The sequence below is a fragment of the Herpailurus yagouaroundi genome, unplaced genomic scaffold (assembly GCF_014898765.1).
Source record: "Herpailurus yagouaroundi ecotype Mexico unplaced genomic scaffold, PumYag 182, whole genome shotgun sequence".
NCBI classification, from domain to species: domain Eukaryota; kingdom Metazoa; phylum Chordata; class Mammalia; order Carnivora; family Felidae; genus Herpailurus; species Herpailurus yagouaroundi.
Genome location: NW_024412413.1, coordinates 52,036,529 through 52,060,940, shown reverse-complemented (window position 1 = coordinate 52,060,940; position 24,412 = coordinate 52,036,529). Strand labels below are relative to the sequence as shown.

At 35.8% G+C, this 24,412-nt stretch overlaps 1 protein-coding gene across 1 annotated transcript in view; it reads left to right on the top strand.

Moving 5' to 3' along the window:
- LEMD3 (LEM domain containing 3) overlaps positions 1–24,412 on the top strand; it is a 65,520-nt gene that overhangs the window by 25,492 nt on the left and 15,616 nt on the right. The window contains exons 2-4 of the mRNA XM_040491500.1: positions 4,466–4,503; positions 8,661–8,727; positions 10,918–10,985. Of these exons, the coding sequence (XP_040347434.1) occupies positions 4,466–4,503; positions 8,661–8,727; positions 10,918–10,985 (173 nt within the window). The remainder of the gene's footprint in view (positions 1–4,465; positions 4,504–8,660; positions 8,728–10,917; positions 10,986–24,412) is intronic.

Below are 24,412 nucleotides of genomic sequence, written 5' to 3'. Positions count from 1 at the left end.
CTCCTGTGTTTTACCTGCAGAGCACCTAGAACCATTTGCCATACTATGTTTTTAAAATGTGTCTGTTCATTGTCTTTTCTAACATAAGTTCCTTGAGGGCAGGGATTTTTAAAATTTTATTTACTGTCACATTTCCAGTGCCTAGCACAAAATACTTAATAATTATTAAATGAAAAAACTTTTTCTTTTTGAGTTTGTGGAGGAACTTTGGGTACCACAGACTTTTCTTCTATTTACTGGCATTGAGTGACCAAACTGGAGCCTTTCTGAGGACAATATCAATTTATTTGATCAACATTAAACATATAGTTTGTGAGTACTTTTATAGATTGATACAGTTCATTTTTTCCTTTTTACCTGGGCATTCGTAATGGTTAATGAATTTGATCTCAGTGTAAGAGAATGAAAAAAAGTTAATGGGAAGGATCAGTAAAACTAATAACATTTTTGGGATTGATGCGAGACTAAGGTTTGGAGAATCAGAGTCAACAATGTGTCTAAGTAAATAGAAAAGTATCACAAAGTTAGAATTATTTCCTTGAAGCAAAATGTGCTAGGAAATCATTGGACGATTTTGAAGGATCTTGTAAGTATAATTAAAGAAACGTTTTTAGGAATTTGATTTTTACAATCATTGGGGGAGTTTAAAGGAATGAGAAGTGAAAGTCTTCAGAAAACTTTGGTGTATTTGAGGTTTGAAACAATCTGGACAAGAACATTGAAGGAGAAATGGTGAAACCAGGAAGATTTGAGAAAAAAACCTCAGAAGTTTTTCTCAGAAGTTTTTCTCAACCTCAGAAGTTGAGAAAAAAAAAAACCTCAGTTAAGAGAGGCTATTGGGGGTGTAGGGTATAAGGACAGTACCAGGTCTAAAATGACTTCAAGGTTGTGCTGTTTAGGGGATAGAAGTGGAAAGTTTGAAATATCGGTGAGGTATTATCACTGCTTTAGGAAAAGAGATAAGAATTTATCTCTTAGGTCCATGCCTAGAAAAGAGGCTTGAAAATGAGGTGGCTTTTTTTGTTTTGTTTTGTTTTGTTTTGTTTTGTTTTTTGGGGTATGGGATGCTTTTGGAATATGGTTTCTTTATAAATGCCCAATTGGTGGGATCAGGGAGGAGTATTTTCACTAAAGGTGAGGTGGCAATATGTGTTGTTTCCGTTAAATATTGTAGGTAATTTGGATGAGATAAAAGATACTAACACATGGTGTTAGAAATACTGAAGAAAAGTTAGATATATAAAGATGCTGCTTTTAGGGGCACCTGGCTGGCTCAGTTGGTAGAGCAGGAGACTCTTGATTTCAGGGTTGTGAGCTTGAGCTCTGCGTTGGGTGCAGAGATTATTTAAAAATAAAGAAAAATCTTTTAATAAAAAGATGCTGCTTTTAGAAATGAGGGCTTTTGGTTTTTTTAGAATTGCTGTTTTTAGATGAAGTTTTCTTCTAAAGCTTAATCTCAAGGCTACTTTTTACTTCTTATTGATTTAATAGGTCTGTTAATAGGTGATAGTTGTGGTTCTAGGTAGTTTTGCTGTAAGCATCTTTGCTGCAAGCATTTTAATGACAAAATAGTTTTGCCATAAAAGATAAATAACTGGTTGACAGTTTGCTTTCATCAAACTGGTTGACAGTTTCATTTCTCCATTGACTAAGTAGTCCCATTTTTATATTATATAAATCTTAGCCCTCATCATAGTCTGTACAGTGGTGCAGAGCTTTGAACCCATGTTTCCCATAAACTTTGGAATGTCGATCAGTGGATATGTGACAATGTGCCAGGAACAAACAACAGTGTAGAAGTGTGTTTCACGACACGATATGAAGCTTATTTACAAATATGCATCCTAGTATTTATGAACTGGTCCCTATCTTAATGAAGGAAGATATTTTAGTGTAAAAAGAAAAAGTGCGATGCCTAGTGAGGGACAAGCAAAAAACTGTATAATACTATGAACAAAACACTTTGAAGACAAGTGCTTAGGTATAATCCACAAAATAAAATCAGTTATTGGCACAATATTCCCATGAATGTATGCTACATTTTGATGTATTCAAATATTTTTTATTTCATAATAAAGTCTTGTTGACTTTGTTATTCATGTTACATATTTCATTATGTCCTTTTTGACGAATGCCCCTCTTTTATTTTTTCTGATTTTATAGCCAATTAGTTATGCTGCAAAAATGCTGGTGGTTGTCATAGGAAATTGGGGAAAATTTTTCTTAACATAAGGTGTGTAGGATGGAAAGTATATTACTGGCTTTTAAGATACACTGTTGGGTATCTCACTCAGCCCATTAACCGAGAGGCAGAAATCTAGAAGGATGCAAAGGGCAGAGAGAGCAGTGCTTTCAACAGAATTATTGTTCTGCTCTGTAGCTTTCTCTTTGTTATCCCGTCCCCCTTCCTTCCCAGAATTTACCCTTCTCCAGCCTCCTGCGGTGTTAACACACAGAACAGAATAAAGAAGGATGAATGTAACCTAGATAGCACAACCAGCACTTTTTGAGCACCAGCTGTATGCCCAGTACTGTGCTTGGCTCCAGGCAAACAAACAGTGTCACGTGATGCCTGTCGTGAGAAATTCACAGTAGGACAGTCCAGGGGGAGAACATCCACAGTCTGCTTCATGGAGATACTTGAAGAGCTAGTTTTCCATTTAATAATCTTGACAAAAAAGGATTTTGTGTAAAGTCAAAAGAAAAAAAAAGGCTATCTTCATGACTTTTCTTCAGACATTAAAAAACCTGTTTTTAGAACTGCATGTTTTAATTTTTTTAGGGTTATTCTTCTTATAAAGAGCAAATAAAATACTTGACCTTTTAGTATTGTGTGATCAGTTTAAGTAGATCAAGAAGGCAATTTTTTTGGTAGTATATTGAACTAAATGCAACTTTATTTTAAATTGTTCAGATTTTACATTAATAAAAATTGTTATTAAAAAGTATCTTTTTAGTCTAAGCGTGTTCTGATTCATAACACTTTATTTAATCTTTAAGCTGTATTATTTCTTCTTCCTAGTCCCCTATTGAGTAATTTGATCTTTTATCATTCAAAATTTTTTCTTTTCTAGCATTAAAACCCTGTTGCTCTTTAGAAAGTGTCTGCAAAATCCCTTTAAATGATTGTAAGATATACTTTTCCTTGCTTTTTTATTGTACCTTGTTAAACTGGCCTCACACATGAACTTTCTTAGAATCAGGCAGTTCCTGGTTCCTATGGGACTTCCTGTTTTCTCAAATAAAAATAGAAAAGCACCTCAGAAAGGAAACCTGGTCAGTGTGAACTACTTTGTAGGCTAGTTAGTCTTAGTTGTGACCTGGATTATAGAGATCCAGGTATCTGAAAGCTTTGAATATTTTTGCATGTAATTTGCAAATAGATGATACAAAGGAGATTCTAAATAATAACCATGAGAGATGTTTAGCCATAAACTTGTTTGCATCTTTTTTTAGGAGAGGTGGGTATAGGGAGGTTGGATGCAAAGTGCTAAATTCTTTTTATAATATTTATTGGAAAGGTAAAGTTGTTTGATATTGAGACATTTCTTAGCTACTTTGTATATTTGTTTCTTGTCACCTTTCCAGATGTTAGCAAGGATTAGGGAGGGGTTTTTTTTTTGTTTGTTTTTTGTTTGTTTGTTTTACCATTGGAAGTCAGAATTCTGAAAGAATTGTTTAGTTTTGTTTTTTTTTTTCAACGTTTATTTATTTTTTGGGGGACAGAGAGAGACAGAGCATAAACGGAGGAGGGGCAGAGAGAGAGGGAGACACAGAATTGGAAACAGGCTCCAGGCTCCGAGCCACCAGCCCAGAGCCCGACGCGGGGCTCGAACTCACGGACCACGAGATCGTGACCTGGCTGAAGTCGGACGCTTAACCGACTGCGCCACCCAGGCGCCCCAGAATTGTTTAGTTTTAAAGCATCTTGTAGATTTCCTTAAGTAGTAACTGCTTTTAATCTATATTTTGAAGAGAAATCAAGTTTGGTAGTGGAAACAATGTAGTCAGTAACAGTAACAGGTAACATGTATTAAGTGCTTGATACTAGGCCAGTCATGTTATCTAGTTTATCTCATTTAATCCTCACAACAACTACACAAGGTAGGAATCATTGTTACATCCTTTCTGTAACAGTGAGGAAACTACAACTTAGAGTAGCCAGGTAGATGTTAGTTCACGCTCATGTTGCTAGTAAGTGATGGAACTGGGACTCGAACCCAGGCACTTAGACACCAGAGCACTGCTCTCAGTTATTACAGAGAAAACCACAGATTCAGAGTAAGAATGGTAAACATAGCAAGTCTCAAAAATCACCACCCTAACCTTTATTATCATCAGTGTGTTTACGTTCAGTTTTAGCAGAGTACATGCTGGCATTTCAGAGAGCTTGTTTAGGGGGATTCTAATTCTAATTCTCATTCTCAAATGATGCTAACAGTTCTCTCTTTTCTTTCCTTGATAGTAAAAAACCCCTTTGATGAAACATTTGGAAACATACAAGTAAGTAGAAGAAGATCATAATACTGGTTTTTGTCTCATGTTTTATATGATAAAAGTATTAGGACAACTGTTAACTAAAAATGTTAATTTTAAAACTTCTCTTAAACTGAAACAATAAATTTTCTTATTTTGAGTATTCTTTAAGGATAATATGATTAAATCTGAAACAGGTTTTCTCCTAAGAGCAGAATCGTTTATCACTTTAAGGTAATAGCCAACTGCCACGTAAAATGGCATTGGCACGTTATCTAGGGATCTGGTTTTAACCTTTAGAAATATTTCTGTTGAAGTTGCTGGATATTCTGACAATTTTTGTCCTCTTTGCCCTCATCTTGTCTCTCTGGATCTTTTGCTAATAGGCATGCCTATTCAACCATCAGGAAGGCAAAAGATTTAGAAAGACACATGTTTCTTAGGCTACCTATTTATGATTTCCTTTTCTTTTTTAAAGGATCTATAATGTTAATTTTAACCTAAATTTTACTCACATGAAAATATTTTTCACTTACCATCATTACAGGCACCTTAAAGATTAAGGTATTTGAGCTCATATTATAATGCACAGTTAGTTATTAATTTATGGTGGGAACTGACTAATGTAGACCTGCATATAAAACATTGTTTGTTGTGCTGAAGGATGTGTAATAATGTATAATCAAATCCATAAAATATTACTGCAGATTGTTAGAGTGAGACTTTGTAGTGATTATTTTTAGTAATATTCTTTTGTGGTGATATTTGTTTTAAAACAGGTTGACTTTGTCAGTAACCGTATTAAGTATGCTGCTGTTGGCATCATCATTTAAATGCGTGTAATATACTCACTGAATGTTAGAAATACAGGACTTTATTTTCTTCTGTATAATTTTCCCCATGGGAGGAACTGAAGTTCTGAACCTCTAAATAATAGTAATAACTGTAATGAAGATAATGGCAGTTCACTTATATTAAGTGCTTATTCTGTGCCAGGCACCATGCTAAGTGTGTAAAATCATTATCATCATTTAATCAGAGACTTGATACAAACAATTGGAAATTTCCTTGAGGAGAAAGTTGGCTGAGGGTAGAAGAGGGAACTTATGTAAAGGTGACGATATACGAGAGAATTTGGGAGAGTTGCCCTACAGTTTGATTTTTTGCCACTCAAGAATGAGAATTTTGCTTCAAAGAATGGTATGGGTTACTAAAACAATCTGGACCTTACCAAAACAAACAATGGAAGGTTAGCTATTTCAAATTAAAGTATAAAATCATTTTTGTTTAATGAAAGGTTGCTTGAAAGCTTACTTTTTTTTTTTAATTTTTTTTTTTACGTTTATTTATTTTTGAGACAGAGAGAGACAGAGCATGAACGGGGGAGGGGCAGAGAGAGAGGGAGACACAGAATCGGAAACAGGCTCCAGGCTCTGAGCGGTCAGCATAGAGCCCGACGCGGGGCTCAAACTCACGGAGTGTGAGATCGTGACCTGAGCCGAAGTCGGCCGCTTAACCGACTGAGCCACCCAGGCGCCCCGAAAGCTTACTTTAAATATGGATTTATTTGTAGATCTTTAACTTGCTGTCAGGGTGATTAGGAAAGCCAGTGTGAGACATCTTTCAAGCTGAATGTTAGGAGACCACTGGAAAAGCAGTCAGAATGGAAGAAGACTATAATGAAACTATAAGTCAATATAAGTTTCTGTAAGAACGTAACTTTAAAATTCGATTTACATATTTTTCACATTTATTTCTAGTTTAGCACATTGGTGCTAAAGATAGTTGAGCCAGAGCCTTTCTATTTCTTCCTCAAAATTGATGTGTTCACATTAATAACATTACATAAAAACTATTTAGATGATAATTGAGTTGATCATGCACTTGAGACCCTTGTAATATATAGATGGTCATTTTGAATAAATTGCCACTGGAGAAATAATTTTTGAAAAAATTACAGTTTAGCCTTTTGGGTGCTTAAATTTTCTATGAGAATGCTAAAGAAACAGCATGTATGTATGTTTTCTTATGGGATTCAGTTACATCTGATTAGATTTTGTTATTTCTTCTCCTCATCTAGTCCATTGTTAATATCTGTGAATCAAAAAATGAAGTTTATTTCCAGGCCTCTGATGTTCTTTAAAGATGTAATCAATCACAGAGGACAAGTGTCAAGTTTTTGGATTTAGTTTTGTTTTTGAAAGGGGAGAGGGATTGGGCGTGATCAGGACATATGAAAGAAAAGGAAATTGGTCTCTTTTCCAGATAAGGGAGGAAATAAACTTTAAAACTTTTAACTACTTTAATCCCAAAGCTTAATCAGATTTACCTTGGTTTCATGTATCGAGTCCACAACTAGCTATACTATCATTAGAACTCTTTCTCATTATATTGAATATTATAATATTGAATTATATTTATTATAATTGAATATATTCATTGAATATATTTATTAAATTACTATATTGGATATATTATATTATAATTATATTGAATTGAATGTATTATATTGAATATATTAAATTATATTGAATTATTATATTGAATATATTTATTAAATATTATTTTGTGGCTTAATGTGTCACAAATGCATACCTTTCAGAATCTTGGATTTCAGCCCCAGCAATTATTTCTTGATGGCCATTTCTTACAGTTTGGATTTTTAGGCTTTTACAAAGACAAGGTCTAGCCCGACTCAGAATTTGGTTGAGATAGAATTGAGGGGGGAAAAAAGCTAAGGTTTGGAAGGCAAGTAGTCAGCTGAAGGAATGTCACTTAATCTCTACCAACCATCTTCCATAAAACCAGGGACTCTGGTGGAGCCTTCAATGAGCTTTCGTCTTCCTAGTATCAGTGATGAAAGCTGCATTGACAAAGACATACCACTCATAGTGTACAAACTTGTCTTTCTGTCCCTGAAAATAAAGTATGAAAATAAATGGGTAAAGTTGCATGTTGTTAGGCATATAAATGTTACTTTCCTAGCCTTTTATATCCTGGTCTTATATTTATAAGTATTACTGTTTTGTTTGACACATCAAGAAGAAAGGAAATAATAAAGATACAGCCAGCCCCCTCAGGAATCATGAATGTATTTCAGATAGTGTGATAAGCTTACCCCTCTTCTAACTTATACTCCCCCATTGCTTGTGTTGGTCCCCCTTAATTGTGATTGCTTTTCAATTGGGGGTCTCACTGCCTTAGACTTCTTGGCAGGGTGCTTAGACATTGCAATGGTCTCCTCTCTCGTTTCCTTTCATATGTTCAGAGTACTATTTCTGATATACAAGTCTGTTTTACTTTCCCTCTTCTAAATTTTTAGAATGAAGTCAAACTCTTAGTTTTGGTCCCTAGCAGTTGACTCCAAACTATTTTTCCAGGAGTGTGCTGAATCAAAGTAGGCTACTAGTTACGTAAGAAACATAACCGGTGCCTTTAAAATGCCTTTGCTCATGGTGTTTCTTCTTAGGATGCTAGTCAATTCTGTTCTTACTGTGAAGCCCAACTCAAATAGTCTCTCTTCATAAATGGATCTTCCCTTCTCCCCCTCTTCTGTATTCACATTATATTTTGTTTGCAGCTTTAACACTTAAGTATGCTTTTTTGCCCTTGAGAACAGGAACCATCTTGTATCACTGGGCCTCTTGCTTTGCTGAGAATAGTTCTTAATTCCTAGTACTAGATACTCATTAAATGTGTGTTTTGCTTTAATGGTTTATAAATTTATACAGGACCACTTTGGGGGACCTAGGAGAGGTTGAGGGTTGGAGTGTCAATACTCATTCCCCTATTGTTTGGTTGAATCAGATTAAGGCAAAACATGAGGGCAGCCTTGAAGTCTCATAAGAACAATATGTGTAAGTGTACATTGTGTACAGGGGGACCGAGAGCGATGCTTTGGTGGTTGGGAGAAGTTTTTGTACAGGAGACCTTTTTTAGCACTAACCTTAGTGCGAATTTCCCAGTCAATCCTCAAGAAAAATAAAATGTTTAGAGTGATGATTTAGATTCTTAGATTAAGATTTTTTTAAAGTATGGTAGCCATTGTTTAAGTGTGAATTTGTCTTTCCGATTATGTCGCTTCTGTGGTTTTAAATTATTTGCTGTTTTTCTTTTTGAATAAAATTATTATTTGGTACATTTTGTTGAATTGGATGTTTTATAATCATTTCTTTTAATTTTAGGAAAGTGAGAAAAATCTTATGATGAACACTTTATACAAGCTTCATGATCGATTGGCACAGCTTGCAGGTAATTGTTTCACATTCATAGTCTCTAAAAATGTTTTGAAAATTAATTTGCATATATAGCATGCTATATCAGTGGAAATAATTTTTCCCAAGTCTAACGTTATGTTTGTGGAAAATTTTTTCTTTAGAAGTTTTTGTTACCTATACATAGTGGGTTTTATTTTTATAAACATATTTAGTCAAGACCTTTTCTGCCTGCCCATATGTATTGGGTGAAGTATATATTATGTAATTCTAAAGTCAATTTTTTTGTTACACTAATAAGTAACAAAAAATTTTGAAAGCTTAAATGTCAATTGGATTGGGTAAGCAACGAGTTAACCAAAATCCTAGATTAAATATAAAACTGCAGATTTTTCTTTGGTGGTTGATTAGGTATCAATTTCTTGGATAAAGTAAATATATTCTAGAATTTTTTGTACTGATCATTGCATTTTCCTCATATTCTGCTCTTAGTATTCTGCTCTCTGTTTATTACCTTAGCTTTTTTTAGTTATTCTTGTATCACGTATAAGCTAAAAGAAGAGACTTTGGATTCTCTTCTTGTAAAGAAGTTACAAGAAAAGAAAAATGTCTCCTGAATTTTTGTATGCAGCGGATCCTTTTGTAGAAATCAGTTCATTGGTGGAAGGTAAATATGGAGGTTCTCTGGTTGAATGGAGGCATTTCAGGATCCTTACAGTTGCTCATCCTCACATCAGCCTGGTTTTTTTTTTTTTCCTTTGGATCCTTAATACTGGTCAGTTTTTGAATGCTCAGAATTCTGTGTATATCACTAAAAAACCTTCTTTGCCTTGACTGACCGTCATATTCATACACTGCAAACTAATGACATTTATTTGGTATGCTGTAGCACCCAGAAATAAGTTAAGTATATACTCTCGCTAGGAATTCTTGATGTTGCTACCACAGGCTTCCACAGCTGTCTCTATAGCACTGTTTTATGTAGTGTGCTAGATCAGCATGATCTGGGGTACTTTTAAAGATATGGATTCCTTCCTCTAGAGCAGGGGTCAGCAAACTTTTTTCTGTGAAGGGGCCAGATAGTAAGTTTTTTGGGCTTTGTGTGCTAGACTTGTCTCTGTCACAGCTACTCAATTCTGCCATTATAGCATGAAAGCAGCCATAGATAATACATAAATGAATGAGTTGTGGCTATGTTTCAAAAAAACTTCATTTATAAAAAAAATCAGTGGTAGGGAAGATTTGGCTGTGGGCTGTGGTTTGCCGACCTCTGCTGTAGATCTGTGGAAACTAGATCTTGGAAGAGGCATCATAAAGTTTGAAGACTTACTTGTTTATCTAACAGGTATTTCTTCCCATTTTATGACTATGACCATTAAAATCTGGCTACTTGAACAAAGCTGATAAATAGGAATGTGACTGCTTTTATGATAGAAAAATTTGTCAAAGTTTACCTCAGCTAGTACGCTTTTGTGTTAAAATTTTTTTTTTTTTAATCCACTTGAAGAGAAACAGGGCAGGAAAAACTTACAATTGAAGTTCAATATGAGGAAATTGGTCTCTAATAACCACAGAAAGCCTGAAAGCAAAGACTGCATTCTCTTATAAATCGTTACAAGAAAGGGAAAATGTGATTCTGTATGTAATGCATTTCTTTGCAGAAACCAGATCATACCTAGAAGCTTCTATCTAATTTCCCTGTTGGTCTTTGTTATAATAATTTTTAAGGGATGCACACACCTTGCTAAAGATAGGCTTAGCACTATCTTTATATACAGAATGTACATTTTAATTCAAATTTATTTGAATCCTTGAATTATTAGCTTTGGTAATAGATGTGTTAAGTTACCATGGTGAATTTACCCTCTCGAAAAACAGCAAACCTGGCGAGGACCTGCTCTGTGCCAAGATGTGTGGATAAGCATCATGTGACATGGTTCCTCCCCTGTCCAGTGATTTAGTTGAAAACATACAAAGAAGACATGTTCCTACCCAGACTGTTTAGAAATGTATTTAAAGATGGTGGTTTATGTAAAGATAATTGTTTGTTTCTATTACCTACTGGATTTTTAATAGGAAATTAAATATGGTTTATCTTCTTTCTTTATTGATTATAATAATATAACCTATAATTGTATAAATTGTAAAATATTTTGATTAATTGTATTTGTTTTCTTCTGTTTAATATAGTGCTGATTCAAAATTAATAATATGCTAATCTTTCCAGGAGATCATGAATGTGGCAGTTCTAGTCAGAGAACACTTTCTGTCCAAGAGGCAGCTGCATATTTAAAAGTAAGCAGTGTAATTAGACTTTTGATAGCTGTTTTCTTAAAGTTTGTATACATTATTACAACTTGTATCAAAAGTACCATGCATTTGATTAATTGTACTGTTACAAACTTGGGCCTATTGTTTGGTGGAATGTGAGCAGATAGAGAAAACAGAATTACTCAACATTTTCTGTTTTAGTTTGTTTTAGAACATTCTCTATGAGAGAATGCACATTAATTTGGAAAGGGTACAAACAACATTGGTGAGAGAAATTGAGATAGGTAAGTAGCATGTAAGAAAGCAAGTAAGCATCTAACCATTGTCATTTGTTTTAGATCTTTCACCCCAGATTAATGTCATCTCAGGGTGCTAAAACAATCTGCAGATGAATTTTCTAAACCACTGTAAGTGATCTTTAGGAAATAGTGTATGAAAGAAGGGTACAGAAGATTAAGATGGATAAGTGTTAAGATGGACAGGATTTTTTTTTAAGGCTGAATAATATTACACACATGCGCTCACGTGCACACACACACACACACACACACACACACACACACACACACAATCTTTATCCGTTGATCTGTAGGTGGATGTTTATGTTGTTTCTGCTTCTTGGCTATTGTGACTAATACTGCAGTGAACATGGGGTGCAAATATCTTTTAGACCCTGTTTTCAGTTCTTTTGAGTAAATACCCAGAAGTGGAATTGCATATGATAGATTTAATTTTCTGAGGAACGTCCATGCTGATTTCCATAGTGTCTATACCATTTCACATTCCCACCAGCAGTTTCCAAGGTTCCTTCCCCTTTTCTCCACATCCTCAAAAACACTTGTTTTTGTTGTTGTTGTTTCTTATTTTAATAATGGCCATCCTCATAGGTACAAGGTGATATCTCACTATAGTTTTTATTTGCATTTCCCTGATGATTAGTGATGTCAAACATCTTTTCTTATACCTGTTGGACATTTGTTTGTCTTCTTTGGAAAAATGTTTATTCACATACTTTACCCATTTTTAAATCAGGTTATTTGATTTTGTTATTGAGGTTTAGGAGTCATTTCTTTATTTTGGATATGGTTTGGAAATATTGTCTTGCATTCCATAGGTTGTCTTTTCGCTCTTTTGATTATTTGTTTTGCAGAAGCTGTTTAGTTTGATACAGTTTCATTTGTCTATGTTTTTCTGTTGTTGCTGCTGCTGTTACCTGTGCTTTTTGATGCCATATCCAGAAAATCATTGCCAAGACCAATGTCATGAAGCTTTTCCTCTGTGTTTTCCTCTTAGAGTTTTATCTTTTCATGTCTTATATTTAAGTCTTTAATTCATTTTGAGTTGATTTTTGTGTATAGTGTGAGATAAGGGTCCAATTTGATTCATTTGCATGAGGAAATCCCGTTTTCTCAACAGCATTTTTTGAAGAGACAGTCCTTTCCCCATTGTGTGTTCTTAGCACCCTTGTTGAAGATCAATTATGTGAGTTTATTTCTCTTTTCTTCCATTGGTCTATATGTCTGTCTTCATGTCAGTACTATACTCTTCTGAATACTACAGTTTTGTAGTATGTTTTGAAGTCACGAACCAGGAGGCTTCCACCTTTGGTCTTGCTCAAAGTTGTTTTGGGTATTTGTGGTTCTTTGTGTCTCCATATAAATTTTAGGATTTTTTCTATTTCTGAGAAAATGCTGTTGGGATTTTGATAGGGATTGCATTGAATCTATCTGTAAAACACTTGGGGTAACATGGTTATTTTAACAATATTGGGTCTTTTAGTCCATGGGCATGGGATGTCTTTCCATTTATTTGTGTCTTGCATTTCTTTTAGCAGTGTTTATAGTTTTCAGTGTAGAAGTCTTTCATCTCCTTAGTAAAGTTTATTCCTAAGTGTGCTTTTTGATACTATTTTAAATAGGATTTTCTTAATTTCCTTTTCTGATTGTTCATTTTTAGTGTCTAGCAATGCAACTGTTTTTGTATGTTTATTTTTTTATCCTGCAACTTTGCTGAATTTGCTTATTGTGTCAGTGGGGAAGAGAGAGAGAGTTATCTGCAGGGTATATAAGATGTTATCTGTGAACAGAGATAATTTTTCTTCTTTCTTTCCAATTTGGATGCCTTTTATTTCATTTTCTTACCTAATTTTTGTAAACTTACAGTACTATGTATTGAATAGAAATGACAACAGTAGACATCCTTATCCTGGCCCTGTTCCTATCTCCAAAGAAAAACTTCCAGTTTTTCAGTGTTGAGTATGATATTAGCTGTGTGCTTTTCATATATGCCCTTTATTATACTGAGATAATTTGCTTCTATTCCTAGTTTGTTGAGTGTTTTTTTTTTTTTTAATGTTTATTTTGAGAGAGAGAGAGAGAGTGCACAGGGCAGGGTGGGGGGGAGAGAGGGAGAGAGAATCTTAAGCAGGCTCCACGTACAGCACAGAAACTGATGGGCTTGATCTCACGACCATGAGATCATGATCTGAGCTGGAATCAAGAGTTGGATGTTTAATTAATTGAGCCACCTAGGCATCCCTTTGTTGAGTGTTTTTAATCATGAAAAGGTATTGATTTTGTCAAATGCTCTTTCTGTGTCTGTTGAGATGATCATGTAATTTTTATCCTTCATTCTGTTCATGTGTATCACATTGACTGGTTTTTGTATTTTGGACCATCCTTGCATTCTAGGAATAAATCCCACTTGGTCACGGTGTATGTTCCTCTTAATGTGCTGTTAAGAATAATGCTGGCCGCATAGAATGAGTGAATAGAAGTGTTGCTTCTCTTCAGTTTTTTGTAAGAATTTGAGAAGCATTAGTAATGTTTGGTAGAAATCTCCAGTGAAGCCACTGAGTCCTGGACTCTTCTTGTTTGAGAGGTTTTTGATTACTGATTCAATGTCCTAACCAGTTATAAGTCTGTTCAGAGTTTCTGTTTCTTTGTGATTCAGTCTTGATAGGTTATATGTTTGTAGGCATTTGTCTATTTTTTTCCGGTTAACTAATTTGTTGGCAATTGTTCATAGTAGTCTCTTACGATCCTTTGTATTTCTATGACATCAGACTTAATATCCTCTCTTTTATTTCTGATTTTATTTGAGTTTTCTTTCTTGTTAAAGGATTTGTCAATTTTGCTGATCTTTTCAAAAAAGTAACACTTCTTTTTTTCTATTCTCTATTTTACTTATTTTTACTCTTTAATATTTCCTTTTGCTAACTTTGGGCTTAGTTTGTTCTTTTTCTAGTTCCTTGAGGTTGTTTATTGAGATCTTCTTTTTTAATGTAGCTGTTATGTCACTATAAACTTCCCTCTTAGTACCACTTTGCTATAAAAGCTGTTGGGCTTCTCGAATCTGAATATCCATTTCCTTCCCCAGATTTGGGAAGTCTGCGGTCATTAGTTCTTCATATAAGCTTCCTGCCCTTTTCTCTCCTCCTTTTTGGGACTTCCATAATGCATATATTGTTGGTCTGAATGGTAATGTCCCATTAAGACTTTTAAGCTTCTTACATTCTTCATTATTTTTTCTTTTTGTTCCTCTGACTGGATAATTGCAAATGGCTTGTCTTCGAGTTCCTTGATTCTTCTGCTTGATTAAGTCTGATGTTGAACTCATCTAGTGAATTTTTCGACTCAGTTATGATATTCTTCAGCTCCCAAATCTGTTCCGTTGTTTTTTATTTTTTCTCTCTTTATTGATATTCTCATTTTATTCATGTGTTGTTTTCCTGGGTTTGTTGACCATCTTTATGACCATTATTTTGAAATTTTTGTCAGGTAATTCATATACCTTTGCTCCTTTAGGGTCAGTTTTTGGGAGATTTATTTTGTTCCTTTATTTGAGCCCAGTGTTATTATTTCCTTCATGTGCCTCATTATTTTGTGTTTGGATCTATGCATTTGAATTTGTTTTTATTTTTATTTTTTTAGAAAGAGAGTGAGTACACGCATGAGATGGGAGAGGGGAAGGGGTCATGGGGGGGTGTGGAGAGAGAGAGAGAGAGAGAGAGAGAGAGAGAGAGAGAAAGAGAAAGAGAGAAAAAGAGAGAGAGAACCTTAAGCAGGCTCCATGCTCAGTGTGGAGCCCAGTGCAGGGCTTGATCCCATGACTCTGGGATTATGACCTGAGCCGAAGTTAAGACTAGGATGCTTAACTGACTGAGCCCCAACCCAGGTGCCCCAGGATCTCTCCCTTTGAAGACAGAGCTGTACCTCCCAGTCGTTAGAGCCTGCCTTCACGAAGGGGAAGACCTTCACCAATGAGCTCAGATAGAGATTCTGGGGTCCTCTCACGCCTTTTCTGTGTATGTATCTTCTCTGGATTTTTGGGTTTAAATTCCCATCTAGAGAGGTTTTGCAGGTTTCTTTTTTCAGGAGTTTGTAATCTCTTGCTCCCTCTGGCGTCTGTCTGCCGTATTGTGGGGCTTCTGGAGCAGCAGCAAGCTGTCCAGCACTTGTTGGTTCGCAGCAACGCCCAGGTGTTTAGACTGTGTCAGGTATCCTCAGTGCTCTGAGACAGGTGATACAGCTTCCTGAGAACCTGGAACATTGGATACCTGCTCCAACTCTTGGTTTCCTCAGGGGGAAACCAGAAATTTGGGGTGTTCTCCCACTCGTTCTGCACTGAGCTGTGGAGAAGGACAATGGTGAGTGAGTAGGTGCTAGTTCATAGCATTGCCTTTGTTCTCAGCTGCCTCCAACCTGGTGCTTTTACCGGTCAGTACTTAGATTCAGGAAAGACAGAAACCAGTCCTTCTGGTAGCCCCTGGAAAAGTCTGAACATTAGAGATATATTTCAGTCTTTTCTTCCCCTCTTCAAGGATAAGCCAGGAGTTGCAAATTTTCCTCTGGTCGTACCACGTTGTGCCATGGGCTGGGGCTCTGGTGAGTGCTACCGATTTTGTTACTGGCTTCCATGCTGCTAGTTTCACACGTGCTTGGAGGTGCAGGAGCCTCAACTGGTTTCTGCATTTCTTACAAAGGGAATTGGTCTGTATATTGTTGAATTTGTTTCTCCATGGGGAAACAATGGTCTTGGACTTCCTATTTTGTCTTGCTGATGTCACTGCCTCTCTCTCTCTCTCTCTCTCTCTCTCTCTCTCTCTCTCTCAATTTAGAATATAGTATAGTTTAATTTAGAATATAGTATAGTTGTAAGGCTTTCAGCAAGGTTGTAGTGAGTTTCCCGTGATATGCTTATAAAAAAGAGAGATGTGCCTGCGTGGCTCAGTTGGTTAAGCATTCAGCTTTGCTCAGGTCATGAACTCTCAGTCCGTGAGTTCGAGCCCCATGTCGGGCTCTGTGTTGACAGCTCAGAGCCTGGAGCCTGCTTTGGATTGTGTGTCTCCCTCTCTCTCTGCCCCTCCCCTGCTTGTTCTCTCTGTCTCTGTCTGTCTCTCTCTCTCTCTCAAAAATAAACAGTTAAAAAAAATAAAAAAGAAATGTGAGCTGTTTTTAGCTTAATTCATGACTTATATGTAGATACCCAAAAGATGTTAAGACAGTATGATCTATTGGAGATTAGGTATGGGTTCATATTCTGGCCCTGCCACATATTAGCTGTGTGTCCTGGTAAAATCCCATTGTTTTTCTGTATCTGTTTCTTAGTTTGAAAGTGGGGCGGTTATTAATTCCTGTAAGAGTTTTTGGGAGACTGAATATAAAATATGTAGTCAGTGCCTGATGGTATAGTAGTTCCCAGTAAATTTTATTTCTTTTTCTGTGTTTCTTAACTAACTAAATTTGGGTCACTCTGGAGAGAGGTTTCTAAAAACATGCTACAGGATTTATCTGTAACAACCTACCTTGTTCTTGTCTTCATTTTCAATTTTGACCTAGATAAGAACACTGATGACAGACAGATTTGTGCAGAGTGTAATAAATAGCTCATAGATTGGATACCTAAAGAATCAGGGGCTTAAAGAATCAAAGATCTTAAATTAGAAAGAGTTATGATTATGGGGCTCTGTCTTAGGGATGGAAGAATTGCTAAATGGATTGTGGGGGTGGGAGCAAAGAAGGGATTGGATACAGTAGGCTACAGGGACACAGAATAGAATATTCCTGGAAGAGAGTATAGCATGTGGGAATCCAGAGCAAGCAAGTAATTTTTTTAAATTTTTTTAAATTTTATTTTTTAATTTACATCCAAATTAGTTAACATATAGTGCAACAATGATTTCAGGAGTAGATTCCTTAGTGCCCCTTACCCATTTAGCCCATCCCCGCTCCCACAACCCCTCCAGTAACCCTCTGTTTGTTCTCCATATTTAAGAGTCTTCTGTTTTCTTCCCCTCCCTGTTTTTACATTATTTTTGCTTCCCTTCCCTTACATTCATCTGTTCTGTGTCTTAAAGTCCTCATATGAGTGAAGTCATATGATATTTGTCTTTTTCTGACTAATTTTGCTTAGCATAATACCCTCTAGTTCCATCCACGTGGAAATGGACCTTGCAAATGGCAAGATTTCATTCTTTTTGATTGTCAAGTGGTACTCTATTGTATCATTGTATACACACACACACACACACACACACACACACACACACACACACACATATACATATACCACATCCTCTTTATCCATTCATCCATCAGTGGACGTTTGGGCTCTTTCCATACTTTGGCTATTGTTGATAGTGCTGCTATAAACATTGGGGTGCATATGTCCCTTTGAAACAGCCTACCTGTATCCCTTGGATAAATACCTAGTAGTGAAATTACTGGGTCATAGGGTAGTTCTATTTTTAATTTTTTGAGGAACCTCCATACTGTTTTCCAGAGTGGCTGCACCAGTTTGCATTCCCACCAGCAGTGCAAAAGAGATCCTCTCTCTCCCTGCATCCTCGCCAACATCTGTTGTTGCCTGAGTTGTTAATGTTGGCCATTCTGACAGGTGTGAGGTGTTATCTCATTGTGGTTTTGATTTGTATTTCCCTGATGATGAGTGATGTGGAGCATTTTTTCATGTGTCGGTTGGCCATCTGGATGTCTTTTTTGGAGAAGTGTCTATTCATGTCTTTTCCCATTTCTTCACTGGATTATTTGTTTTTTGGGTGTTGAGTTTGGTAAGTTCTTTATAGATTTTTGGATACTAACCCTTTATCTGATATGTTGTTTGCAAATATCTTTTCCCATTCCATTGGTTACCTTTTAGTTTTGCTGATTGTTTCCTTCACTGTGCAGAAGCTTTTTATTTTGATGAGGTCCCAATAGTTCATTTTTGCTTTTGTTTCCCTTGCTTTCGGAGACATGTTGAGTAAGAAGTTGCTGCAGCCAAGGTCACAGAAGTTTTTGCCGGCCTTCTCCTCGAGGATTTTGATGGCTTCCTGTCTTATGTTTAGGTCTTTCATCCATTTTGAGTTTATTTTTGTGTATGGTGTAAGAAAGTGCTCCAGGTTCATTTTTCTGCATGTTGCTGTCCAGTTTTCCCAGCACCACTTGCTGAAGAGACTGTCTTTATTCCATTGGATATTCTTTTCCTACTTTGTCAAAGATTAGTTGTCCATACATTTGTGGGCCCATTTCTGGCTTCTCTATTCTGTTCCATTGATCTGAGTGTCTGTTTTTGTGCCAAAGCAAGTAATTCTTTATGAGATAGTTGAAAGTGTTTTTACTTCTAGCATTGGGAAGATCTGATCCCAACCAGTGCTTCTTTCCTGCTTTTTCTTTCTCTTTTTTTCCTCTCTTTTTTTCTTAGTCAGATCTCTTAGAGAGGTAATGGCACAGATATGTGTTATGGTTGGTCATAAATGCCTACAACAAGATTAATTTACATTACAGGAGAGTCTCAAGACTCTTAAAAGCTCCTTAATACTCTATTTGAAAGGATAGGGCTTGTATTTATGCTGGAGCTGTGGAAGAGGCAGGGGTTGATCTGCAAGGATGATTAACGACCTTCCTCTCTGCTCACCCCCATTTGATTGTAGCTGTGGGTCAGCAATAAGATAAGGTAAAAAGAAGGGACACAGAGCCAGGGTTGGGACAAGTCGGAATCTAAGCCAGGCAGCAGTAGGGCATGAGAGACTATTTCTGTTAAAGGCTGGCAGCAGAGGAATCACTGGTTGTACCCATGCATGAGTTGAGTTGAGAACTGCCTGAGAACTGAGTTAAAAAAATTGAGATTAATGAACTCCAGTCTTAAAAGACTTTTGTATCTTTTCCCTGGAATTTTATGTTTAGATTGGGTTTTGCTTTTTGTTTTCCTTCGGTAGAATTTCTAATGTACGTTTTTACAAAAGATTTTGAATTAGTTCCAGCCTTAATTAGTTAAGTGCAGTTACTTTGTGTTTTCAAATGCTGTGAAACCTGGTTTGGCTTGTCACCACCAAAGATGGAGTTTGGACTGCCACTTCAAAAAAAAAAAGCATTAAACAGAAACTTTCCCCCCCAGATAAAATTTTAAGGTCTGGATAAAAAGCTTTTAAGTACTACTTTTAATAATTTTTTTTTTCCAATGTAACATTAACTCATGCGCATGATTTAACTAATAGGGAAAAAAAGGAGAAAAACATTTCAAATCCACCACCTAAGGTTAACCACTTATTTTTGGTTCATTTTTCTCTAGCCTTTTCTTATGTTTTCTTCCATAAAATTAGTACCACTATAAATTTTATTTTATTTAAAAATTTTTTAAAATTTTGTGAGAGAGACAGAGCATGAGGGGGGAGGGGCAGAGAGAGACGGAGACACAGAATCCGAAGCAGGCTCCAGCCTCCCAGCTGTCAGCACAGAGCCCAACGCAGGGCTCGAACCCACAAACCATGAGATCATGACCTGAACCAAAGTTGGATGCTCAACTGACTGAGCCACCCAGGTGCCCCTCACCATAAATTGTATAAATACTTCGTATTGCAAACGTTTATATATTTTTTCCTTAAAATTATTATGAACATTTTTCCATGTCCTTGTTCAGGTTTTTGAAAACTATTTCTTTTTGTCACTGGGTAATATTTCTTTACATGATTGTATTGCATTGTATTGGTTTGTGGTTTTTCAGTATTACAAAAGCACTTTAATCTTTGCGTGTAGTATTTGATTTTCTGATTATTTCCTTGGGAAATAGTCCTCGAAAGGAAACTAGTTGTTAAGGAGTGTGAGCTTTTGTTAATGTTTTTGATATATGTTGCCAAATTGCTTTCTAATTTGGAGTGATCATTTTAGCACATTCTAGTCAAAATTGGTGATTTCACTTTATTATGCCCAAGTTGTAGCGTAAATATGGAAGACCCTCACTACAAAGCTGGTGTCAAAAACCATGATCATAATACCTATACTGTAGGCTTTCTGCTTATGGAGAGAGAGAGAGAGAGAGAGAGAGAGAGAGAGAGAGAGAGAGAGATCTGTTGTACATTTCGTGTATTTGTACTATGACTTCATGAGGAACACAAGTTTTTGCATTCAGGAGTAAATGGGCCAAAGGGTGCATAGAAATCCGATGAGTGTAAACTGATTTTCCCCCAACTGCCAGTGCATTTTAAGCACAATATTAGTAAGTGTTTGGTAGAGTAAAATGAGTGAGTAAGTAAGCCTCAGTAATTTTTTTTTTCTTCTTGAATTTGATTCTTCACATTCCATCCTTATTTTATTTCTCCTACTTTCTCTTTTAAAGGATTTGTAAATAAACCTCACAGTTAATTTAAATAATTTAAGCACTGTTTTTCTAACTCCCCCAGTGTTTCTCTTGAGTTTTTTATTCATTTTTGAGGATGGAGGCTTGTTTTGATTTGTGAGAAGTAAAGAGGTCCCTCTGGTGGAACATTTAGGAAATACATAGCATTATATATTTTCATGAAAGGACCGACTTGTTTTTAAGTTAAATGGTGGGAGTTTAGTATGATAACTTTCCAACTGAATGATGTAATGAATGGTGGTTCATTTTGTAGTTCATTTGCAAAACATTTTTAGACTTCAACACAATGAATATGTTTAAGATTTGTGAGGAAAATAGTAAGAAAGAAGATAGCTGTAAATGTGCCAAATTTTATGTCCTATCTTGGAATGCTAATCACTGTTAATGTAATTATGTCTCTGGTGAGAAATAAGTTTTCCAAGAACTGGAATGAAGGGTAAGTTTCTTGATGATTACAATTTATCAAGTACAATTTATCCTGGGACTTTGTTAGTATCTCTGACTTTACAGTAACCTAGCAAGGTAGGTGGTGTCAAATCCACTTCATAAAGAAACTAAAGCTCAGAGGGGTTTAATGATTACATCATCCAGCTATTAAGGAGTGGAGCTGGGAATAGAATCAAAGTGCTTGCTCTTCTCACTGTACTGTTCTGCCTTTTAGATGGAAGGACTGGGTTCATAACCACTAGCTCCATCTTTTGAGTGGGCAAGAGACTGACCCTGAATAAGGGTTAAGATCTGAAAAAGTGATCAAAATAGATACATCGGCACAGATAACCTACTTTCTCTTGTCTCTACTTGGGGTTATATGTACAGCTAGTCTATAGTGGAGTCATGATCTGATCCCAGGCCTGCTTGATGTTAAGGACCATGTTCTTTCTGTTATTCCTGGAGGTGAATCATCAAGAGTTAAATCATATTTACTCTTGTTTTGGTTCCCGTGGGTCCTGTTTTAATTAATTTAAAGGGTAACATGTATGGCGTATGTCACGTCACAACCAGAATATTCACTAACTGGGAAGCCACAGTAAGTTGTTAGTATTAAAGATATTAAATTATCCATTTGTGAGCTACCCAGTAGGTTTTTAATCATTTGACTTCTCCCTGTATCAGCATCTTTTTCCCTCCTTACTGATGCTTTCTAGCTTTATTTAATGACCTGAGCCTTTTACATGAAACAGTATTATTTCTATACTTTGAAACTGTAATCTAAGTTCAAAGACCTGATATGGGTTTTAATAAAAATACACATTTGCCAGTTATTTTGAGAATAAGGTAAATTTGGAATTGGGAGTCATGGATGTGTGTGTGCTCACACATGGTATGTTAAAATAGATTTGTTAGAGATTTCGGAAAGTATGCTTTGAATTTAGAAACATTTAAGTGAAGCAGTCAGCGGTATGTTGACTGAGCTGTTGCCTATAAGTAGATAGTAATAGTGATTGACCTGCTTTAAAAATGAAAAATTTAGTTTTCTCTTTATTTGTGTCATCAGTGATTAGAAAACGAGCATTTTATGATACAAGTGTGCTTCACCTCAGGGGTTGGCAAACTATAGCCTGGGGGCCTATTTCTGTATGGCCTACTGGTTGGGATTATACAACATTTTTTAAAGGTTGCTTAGAATATATGTGACAGAGACCAGAAGTGTATACAGTTACAAAGCTTGAAATACTTAACTCTTTGGTCCTTTACAGAAAAGGTTGGCCTGCCCCTACCTTATAGCTTTTTAGGTGGCTACAAAAAATGAATAATAAAATATTTTCTACTCTTAAAATCAGGAAGATATGTATGCTATGTATACTATGATGTTAGCCTAAGCTGTTTAACTGGCATAAGCCAGAAAATAAATTCATCTTTTATATCTTCAAAAATTCTACTTCATAATACTATAGAACTCTGTATACTATGTAGAACGTTTGTGGAAATAATGACCTTTTTCAGACCTTAATACTCTATTACATCTTTAATGAGATTTTAAATAAATTAGCAATTGGTTTTTGAAAACGTGTATTCATAAAGGGAGTGGTTTTACTGTATTCCAGATAGTAAGTAGTATTAACATGGGAAAGGAAAACAAAATGGGAAAATAACCACAGATATCCTTTCTTACCCTTATTATTTTATAACTAAAAGTTTTAAGTTCTTTGTTCCTGCATATAATTAGCTTATTAGAGTAGGTGTTCTTGTTAATTTGAACCATTATGTACATTTTTAAGGATAATTAATGAAGGCAGTAATGCTACTTATACTATCTTCAGCCTTCTAAAACTCTTATGTTTAAAATACACAGCTAATAAACTTGGAAATTTGTTTTTATGTTATTTGAAACTTACATGTATAGTCTAGCCTTCAAAGTTCTATGTAATAAAGCAAAAATGTCATTATATCTTGCATATTGTTGTAATATAGGCTGAAGAACATATAAATACAAGAAAATACAAAATGTATATTTCATTGATTTTTAAAAATACCCATGTCTTATGATTTCATTTGTATGTGGAATCTAAAAAATGAATGAACAAATAAAACAGAAACAGACCCATAAATAGAGAACAAACTGGTGGTTGTTAGATGGGAGGTGGGTAGGAGGATAGGCAGAATGAGTGAAGGAGTGTGGGAGGTTCAGGCTTCCAATTATGAAGTGATGAATAAGTTATAGGGATGAGGGGCACAGCCTAGGGAACATAGTCAGTGGTATTATAGTGGTATTGTATGGTGACCAATGGTAGCTGCACTTGTAGCGAGCATAGCATAAACTATTGGGACCACATCAAAATGAAAAACTTCTGCAAGTAAAGGAAAACAATCAACAAAACTACAAGGCATCCTACAGAATGGGAGAAGATATTTGCAAATAACATATGTGATAAAGGATTAGTATCTAAAATATATGAAGAATTTTTAAGACTCAACACCCCAAAACCAAATAATTCAGTTAAAAACTGGGCAGAACACACGAACAGACATTTTTCCAAAGAAGACATTTGATGGCCAACAGACACATGAAAAATGCTCAACATCATTCATTATCAGGAAAATAACAGATGAAAACTACAGTGAAATATCACCTTACACCTGTCAGAATGGCCAAAGTCAACAACACAAGAAACACGTGTTGGCAAGGATATGGAGAAAAAGGAACCCTTTTGCATTGTTGGTGGGAATGAAAACTGGTGTAGCCACTGTGAAAAGCAGTATGGGGTTCTTCAAAAAGTTAAAAATAGAACTACCCTGTAATCCAGCAGTCTCATTACTGAGTATTTACCCAAAGAATATAGAGACACTAATTCAGAGGGATACAGGTATCCCTGTGTTTATAGCAGCATTATTTACAATGGCCAAATTATGGTAACAGCCTAAGTGTCCATCGATTGATAAATAGATAAAGAAGATAGGAGATATACATACATACATACACACACACACACATACAGGTGTGTGTGTGTGTGTGCGTGTGTGTGTGTGTGTGTGTGTGTGTGTGTAATGGAATGAAGAATGAAATCTTGCCATTTGCAACAACATAATGGATGTAGAATTATATATAATGCTAAATAATGCTAAATGAAATGTTTGTCACAGACAAGTACCATATAATTTCACTCATACATGGAATTTAAGAAACAAAACAAATGAACAGAGGGGAATATGAAAGAGACAAACCAAGAAACAGACTCTTAACTGTAGAGAACAAATTGATGGTTACCAGAGGGGAGGTGGATTGGGGAGGTGGGTGAAATAGGTGATGGGGATTAAGGAGTGCACTTGTGATGAGCACTGGGTGATGTATGGAAATTTGAATCCCTGTATTATACACC